Source organism: Balearica regulorum, chromosome 2 (genome assembly GCF_011004875.1).
Source record: "Balearica regulorum gibbericeps isolate bBalReg1 chromosome 2, bBalReg1.pri, whole genome shotgun sequence".
Taxonomy (NCBI): Eukaryota; Metazoa; Chordata; class Aves; order Gruiformes; family Gruidae; genus Balearica; species Balearica regulorum.
Window position 1 is genome coordinate 37,516,210 of NC_046185.1, and position 7,704 is coordinate 37,523,913.

Below are 7,704 nucleotides of genomic sequence, written 5' to 3' on the forward strand. Positions count from 1 at the left end.
AAAAGATGATTTGAGCAAGCTCAAAAGAAAACAATTCTTTAAGAGCATCCCTACTGCAGATATTGCAGCTTAAAACATAATTTGATACTATAAGGAATTTTAAACTGGTAAATGAGACACTCAAGTTGACTGTATCTACATTGTGTATTTAAGAATTGAGGGCAAACATTGCTTCAGAAGACAGTCCAAACTCCAAAATTCATTCCCAAACTTTGACTAACTCAGTCACAAGATGCACTATAAATACTGTTAGTCACCAAACAGGGGCATTAGGATGTATTAAGGTTTAAGTTAGAAGCACAGTTATTTTATTTAAAGAATGGAAGCCAGTGCATAGTATACACCAATAATGTCATCTCATTTAGGAAAAAAACCCACCATAAATTAAAAAAAAACCCTATTAGTTTCCTATTATATTTGCTTCAGGAATTTTGTCTGCTAAAAGAAAATAAGCTAAGTGTGGTAATATGAACACAGCCTTTATGTTGTTCAAAATAAGAATTGTAGTTCTAAACCCACATTACTTCAAGAAAAATTCTTAGGTACCAGGGGGTTGGTATGTTTATTTTGAGAAGAGTTATTTTGGCTTTTTATAACTCAAAGAAATTACAGTCTTCTGGTTTGCGTAACAACAATGTACCTGCCGGATGCTTTTTAGCTGCAGTTCTATAAATAAGAAAATTCCAAACCACTAAATTTATCTCGGAGCTCTTGAAGATTTATTGCAATCTGTTCTTAAGAGTGCTGATCCAGCTTTCAAATTCATAGAAACTGTCAGGTTGCCCGAATGAGAACACAACTGGGTGCTGAAGAGAAACAGTCATACAGAAGTCTAGATGTATGGATACTCACAGGGAGCATGATTATTCATTGAGATTATTAGCACACAAAAAAGAATTTGTTGGATTGGATGCCTGAAATGCAAAGTGGGTCAATACTTCACTCAGACAGAAATGAGTGGGTGCTGATTCTGAATACTCTGTCCCAGCCAATTTTAGGCACACACCTCCTGTTCACATTTTAGAAAGATGGAAAAAAACAACAGTGAAGATTCATCGCAGAAATAATTCATATTTAGAATTCTTGTTACATTCAAAGTTAAATGTAAAAAAAAAAAAAAGAGATCTAAAAAAAATCAGGTAGTGCTATGCTACGTGTTACCACAAAAATCCCAGGAGAGAGGCGTTTCTAAAGGGCATTCCTCTAAACTAGGTGTCTTACCACAGTATTCTCAGATGCCAGTAATCTCTCAGAGGAAGATGCCTAAACTTTCAAAAGTGAAAGAAAAAAAAAAAGCCAAAACCACAACACACAAAACCAACACAGAACAGGATAAGCCAACTCATAAAACCTGATAGAATTTAAGGGGTTAACTTAAGACCTAACCTCAGCACTAACAACACCTGCATGGCCTGGGGCATTTCGAAGTTGACCTATAGGTTCACAGGAATTTTACCTGCAAAAACCTTAGGCAATTGTAAGATGAAATGGCAGCAAAGTAACAATTTTGAAAAAACATGATTTTTGGACTTACATTCAGCAAGGAAAAATGAGGCTGAAGTATCGAAGTTGTTTTGCAATCTGTCTTAAGTCTCAAAATTGACAGAGTCTCAGATGTTCACACTAATTCCTACCCACCTTCAAGCCATAAATAAGAATTTAACTCGTAAAAATGTTTGGAATCAAGTGCATCTAGGTATTACCATTCATAGCTGAGTGGATAGGACTTCCTACTATCTGTTAACAGGTACTGGTAGTCAGTAGGAGACTGATGCCTGCTGAGTCAACCTAAGCTCATTATTTCTTTCTCTAGCAGGTTACTCCCACCTTTCTTTACAGAGATGGAAACAACTGTTTAACCAAGGGAGGGCCTACAGTCTTCCTGCATCTCACATCAGCACTTCTCTGAACACTTCTCTTTTACACCAATTAAAAAGATAATTCAAGTGTCAGACCACAGAAAACTTCAGCAAAGTAGTAAAACTGAACTCATCTGCATATGCAGCATGCACTGACGGTAAAAGAAAAGATGAAGTCCAAAAGACTGGATGTTCTTAGGTAGATACTGCTGGTTAATGAAGTACAGAATGCCCTAACCATGGCATCAAAAGGCCACAAATATAGGACAGAACAGAGAAAAGAGACACTGCCAGGATAACTGCAAGCAACTGGAACAGAATGACCAACTAGCAACTAACAGCATCTACTGCTCTTGACTGTAATGAAGGGGAATCGTACTTCACCATCAGGAAATCACCGACTGTTTCGGCCATCATCTAACTGTGCCTGTGGTAACTGTCTAAGATCTATGGTGTAAAGTCCTCCTGATCATTGATCATTCACTGTGCAAGTATGCAATACAATCTGTTTATGCGTCACATCCCTGCCTTCATCTCAAAAAGCCTCGGTGTCCTCTCTCCACTTTCTTCTTTCCTGTGACTGCCCTCAATTACCCAATGTTATTTTATTTACTCCCTAAAATGTTGGCTTGAAGCATATATCGAGCAATTATAGTCACAACCTGCTCAGCAAATAACACTGCAGAAAATTGAATCCAAGTCTACACTGTTCTGACTTGGTATTAGAAAATTAGTACTCACTGCAAAAGAAGATGGCTGTCATCCATGACAAATGGTGATTAATTAGCATCAAAAACAGAAGTGGTGTAAGAAAATTGTAGCTGTTCCTGAATGAAAGACAAAGCACAGGTCTCTCTTCTCAATGTGTCAGAACTTTGAGAGATGTGAAAAACTGATGCGTTAGTGAATATATCTGACTGTGAACACATGGTATTCTTGATACACCACAATGCATACATAATACAAATACCAGCATAGAGCATAAGCTTCATCCTATACATAGTCTTTGATCAATTCCCATCAACTTCAAATACACATCTTCCTTTCACTAAGGACTACAAGATCAAGCACAGGTTGTAGGTCTTAAAAAAACCTGTTGAGAACAAAAAACTACATCACCAGAATGAAATATATAAGTAGATTTTAAATGGCTAATGAGGAAGCGGAGGAGATAAGAATTACGATCCTCTTCCTCCCAGTGTTACTGATTAAAATAACTTTAAACAGCTGCATGAATACTAGAGCCCTATATCTTAAATCCATTCCCTAGTATTCAGGTCTAAGTGGCTTTCACACAAAAATCTCTTCTTGGTATAGGGGAGCGCACTAACAACCTGTACACATCCTGAAAGGTTATGTGAAAAGCCTTCCACAGACTCTGATATGATGAAATCCCTGCATTATAGTGATTAGTGAAATATTTAGTGATATATTGAACACTGCAACAAATACAACTTCTTCATTTTTTCCTCCACTATTGATAGCTAAAGCATCCTGCTATTTAAACAAGGGAGATGAGCCTCTTACACTACTGAGAAACTAGGTTAAAACACAGTGACTCAGAACAGTGATGTCAAGTAGTTTGTTTAAATTTTAATGTGTAAAACAATGGGTTAAGAAAATTTAGAAAATGACAGCTGTCAAGGGCCTAACTCCTCAACAACCCCAAGGCACTTAATTCCCATTGAAATATACAGGAGTCAGTTACAGATATAGCCCTAGCAACTGCGTTGATTGAACAGTCTTTTATTCAGAAATTGAACTGTACAAATGTTTCAGTTTCTATGAATTCTAGAACTAGAAAAATCACCTGCTGTTCCCTAGTACCCAGTTACCATTCCATCAAATGGGGTTTTATTTATTGCAAAATGAGTGTATCTAACACCTCTGACACTGAGACAACATCATCTGTCACAACAGCCTCAGCCTATGCAAAATACAAGAACTGACCCTTAGGAAACAATTTTCTAACAAAATTTGAACCTTTCTTATAAGTTGGCAAATGCTACCTAAAATATATAATGAAGACAAGGCATCCACCACGCCAGACTAAAAGAGATTTCATACGTAGTAAACTTGATTGAGAATAAGTTAAATACCAAAAAAAAGGGATACTTCTGTCTTGTGATAATACTGCCAGAGTCTATGTGCATTCAGATGTAAAAACTGTATGAGAAACAGAATGATAAAATGGTAATAATCACGATTGCTCTAGTACCCTTTAAAATTCTAAGTATTCATAGCTTATGCACAGAAATAGTAAAATATGCACATCTGTGCATCTACAAATCCAAGCAAGTGCATCTTTGTAAGCCCAAGGAAAATCTATAGCAAAAATACGGTTCCCAAGTCTATGACTGCAGATAAAAATTTCAGAAAACACCACCGACACAGACTTTTGGCAGGACAGCTTTCATCCCGAGTGGCCCGCTCCAGAGGATGGGTTTCTCGGTGGGGAGACATCCACCTCCTCTCTGGCCGGTCATAGAGGGACAGCGCCTCGGGTCTCGCCCGTGCGGCGCCCACGCCCCCGCGACTCGCTGCTCAGCGCTGCCGCCCTGGACAAGGGGGCTTCCCCCTCACACCGCGCGGAAGGTGAACCGGTACCCGACTCCCCGGGGCCGGACGGCCAGGGCTGGGTCGCCGTCCCACCACGGTGTGGCTCCGCGGCCGCCGAGGCGAGGCGGGCATCTCGGCGGGGGCGCCTCCAGGGACCGGGGCCGCGGGTGGGAGGGCGAAGGGGCACCTGTGAAGCAGAGGGCGGCGCGTCCGTGGCGGGGCGAAGAAGCGGGGCACATCCCCGGGATGGCCGGGAAGGGCTGCGCGGAGCTCTGCACTCGGAGGGGCGTGGAGGAGGGACACGAGGGCACACGCGTGGTGCGGAGCGGTAGGGTAGGGGACGCCGGCGCTGCCTTCCCCTCACCGGCCGGGCAGACCCTGAAGCGGTGCCTCAAACTCGTCTTCGCCCCTGCGCTCACCTGTGCTGCGCTGGGAGCCGCGGCCATCGTGGGGGCACCCCCGCCCCCGCCCGCCGCGGAGGAGCCGGCCGGCAAGAGCGCACCTTACCTCGAAGAGGGGACCGATCTTATTCTTCTCCAGGTAGGCTTGGATCCTGGTCTGCTGGTGAGACGCCATGAAGAGCTCCGGAGGCGGGGGCTGGAGCTCCTCTCCCCCGGCAGCGGCTGCAGTCCCTCCGGCTGCTCGCGGCTCACTCCCCCGCCGCCCAAGGGCTGCCACAGGGGGAGCGGGGGGAGGCGCTGCGAAGGGGCGGCAGCCCGAAGTCCCCGGGACGGAGCTAACTCAGGTAACCGTGTGTGTGTGTGTGTGTGTGTGTAGCCGGGTGCCAGTCGCCCGCTTAACTAGGTGCGGGGCGGTGGCGGGCCGTCTCCCCTCAGGGAGCAGCGGGCGGGCGCTGCCTGGAGCGGAGCATAGTGCAGGGAGAAGAGCTGCAAAGGCGGCCCCGAGCGCCGCTGCTCCGCGCTCTGTCTGTGCCCGTGTGCCTGGCCGCGCCTTGGTTACGGGAACAGCCGCGGCTCGGGCTGCCGCCCTCGCGACAGCGCCGCTCCCGAAGCCAATGGCCGGGGACTCCTGCCAGCGCCGCGCCCGTTGACGCCCGGGCTCCAGCGCACAAAAGGCGGGAGTGAGGGAAGGGGGAGGAGAGCGAGCGAGCGAGCGAGCGGGAGGGAGGGAGGCGGGGGTTGCTGTGCCGCCTTCCCTTCGCCGCTCTCTGGCCTTCCCGGCAGCGGGCTTTTTCCCTGGCGGAGTCCAGTTCCTGCTCTCCTGGGGCGCTGCCTGCGTGCTGGCGTTTTGCTAGGGACCCCACCCGGCTCCGCTCCCCCAGGCTGGGAGTCCCCCGGCTGGGAGTGAGCGCCGCGGCCGCCCGGCGTGAGGAGCCTGACCGGCAGTCCTAAACTTCACCCGGTGCTGCCTCGCGGGGCGGTGAAACGAGTCGCTCAGAGACCAAAGAACGGGGGTGCAGGCGCTATAGCCAGCGCTTTTCCTTTTTTTTTTTTAACAATATTTATAAATAATAAAATGCTACCTTTCTTATGATATTGCTGACATTCTCAATCAGCAACACCGGGTATCTTAACACGGTAATTTGAGTAGCTATGGAGTTAACACCACCTGCGACCAGGGTGCGAGTTCCCTCCAACAGCTAAGGGCTCTCATTCAAAACCCGGTGGCGTAAATGAGAAATTTCCAGCTGGCTTCAGGGAGCAGCAAGTTAACTGCTACATCAAAGTAGCAGTATTTATTCTTTCTCTACTTAATTAGTTCCCCACCTTTTCTGGAAGCACGGTTATAACCAGATTATTTTTTTTTGTCCCTCTCTTTAAAGAAGAATAAACAAAAACATGCTTCTCAGGATTTGACACTTCTGTTCTTCTGCAATAACTGATTCTGCTGTACCAGCATTCACCTGGTAAAAAAAAAAAAAAAACCAAACACCAAACCTACAAAACAGTAAAAAAAGACATATCCTAATTTTTAAAAAACACAAAACAGTTTTGAAGAATGCTCAGGTATTGGGAACATTCAGCATATTGCTGAATCAGGCTGCCAGCTCCCAATCAAGCACTGCTCTGCAAATGCAAGAGTACAAGCCTCTCCTGATTCAGAAATTGTTAAAGAACAGGATGAATTCTGTCAAGAGTCAAAAGAGTGTGAGTTCTGCTTCCACAGCCATTAACTGTGTTGTTTGACTTCAAAGTCCTCCTTACTGACCTAAAACTCATGCCTCTACCTAGAAGGAGGTCAGGTGTAAGTGTATTATAGTTTGCAGGGCACCCTGTAACATAAGCAAAGGCTTGTAGAATTCCTTAATGGTGTTGCTGGAACATATTCAGTTTCACTGTTCATCCCAGTCTCTGTGAGGCCGAGTGTTTATTTTCCATAGCAGCCACTAAAAATGGCACTTTTTTAAATTTGGATTTTTAGTGTGTTGGTAGTCTTCTAAAATTCATGTCGGCTCAGAGTTATAGCATCTCATCTCCAGCAAAGTACAGCTGCTTTGCCTGGTGCCACTTAAATAATATGGTGCCAAGCTAGTTTAATCAGCCTAATGAGGATCATACAATCATAAGGGTAATTGGCAGTGATGCAGGTTCTCTATAGTGGCTCTAATGATTCCCATCAGATGAGAATGTTTGTAAGATTTCACAAATCTCACCAGAACCCAGACTGCTCCAAGAGATAGAAGTCTCCCACTTTTCAAAATGATCCTTCCCATGATTCAAAAATGAGAACATATGTTCCTATAGCCCTATGCAGCCTGACTTTTCAAAGCAGCAGTTACTTCCAGACCTGCTGGTACCTGACCACACCAGGACGTGCAAACTATCGCTGCTCTGTGTAGGCCAATAAGAGGACTGAAGAAAAGAAACAAAACTATCAGTAAAACAAATAGAAAAGAGAACTTATTAAAGGAGGTTTTAAAGATAGCATAACTGTCTATGGTTGCATATTGTGCAATTAGGTAGATCCTAACTTCTCAGTGTTAAAATCTCAGGAGTTTGGGTTTTGGTTGGGGTGTTGGGCTGTTTTTTTCTCCCACAGAATGGTTGAGGTTGGAAAGGACTGGTTCAACCCCGCCGCTACAGCAGGGTTACCTAGGGCTGGTTGCCCAGGACTATTTCTAGATGGCTTTTGAATATCTCCAGGGCTGCTGGATCTTTCTGCTATCTGATGTCATTTTTGCTTCCCATTTCCCTAGACCTTTTTTTCTCTGTCTTAATTCTCACTCACAACATACAATCTAGACTTTCCAGTTGGCTTGGGAGACGCACTAGCAATCCTGCTGTGGCTGGAAAAGCTTCCAAAGCCAAATGCAGAATTAGCTTGT

At 44.9% G+C, this 7,704-nt stretch overlaps 1 protein-coding gene across 4 annotated transcripts in view; it reads right to left on the reverse strand.

Moving 5' to 3' along the window:
- C2H8orf34 (chromosome 2 C8orf34 homolog) overlaps positions 1 to 5,595 on the reverse strand; it is a 201,662-nt gene extending 196,067 nt beyond the window's left edge. Inside the window, exon 1 of one of the 4 annotated variants that reach the window (XM_075743929.1) lies at positions 4,926 to 5,595. In XM_075743929.1, the coding sequence (XP_075600044.1) occupies positions 4,926 to 4,994 (69 nt within the window). In that variant the 5' untranslated portion in view covers positions 4,995 to 5,595. Of the gene's footprint in view, positions 1 to 4,920 lie in introns of all 4 variants that reach the window. The other 3 variants (XM_075743927.1, XM_075743925.1, XM_075743926.1) reach the window with 3 other exon arrangements.
- Positions 5,596 to 7,704: the final 2,109 nt, after the last annotated feature.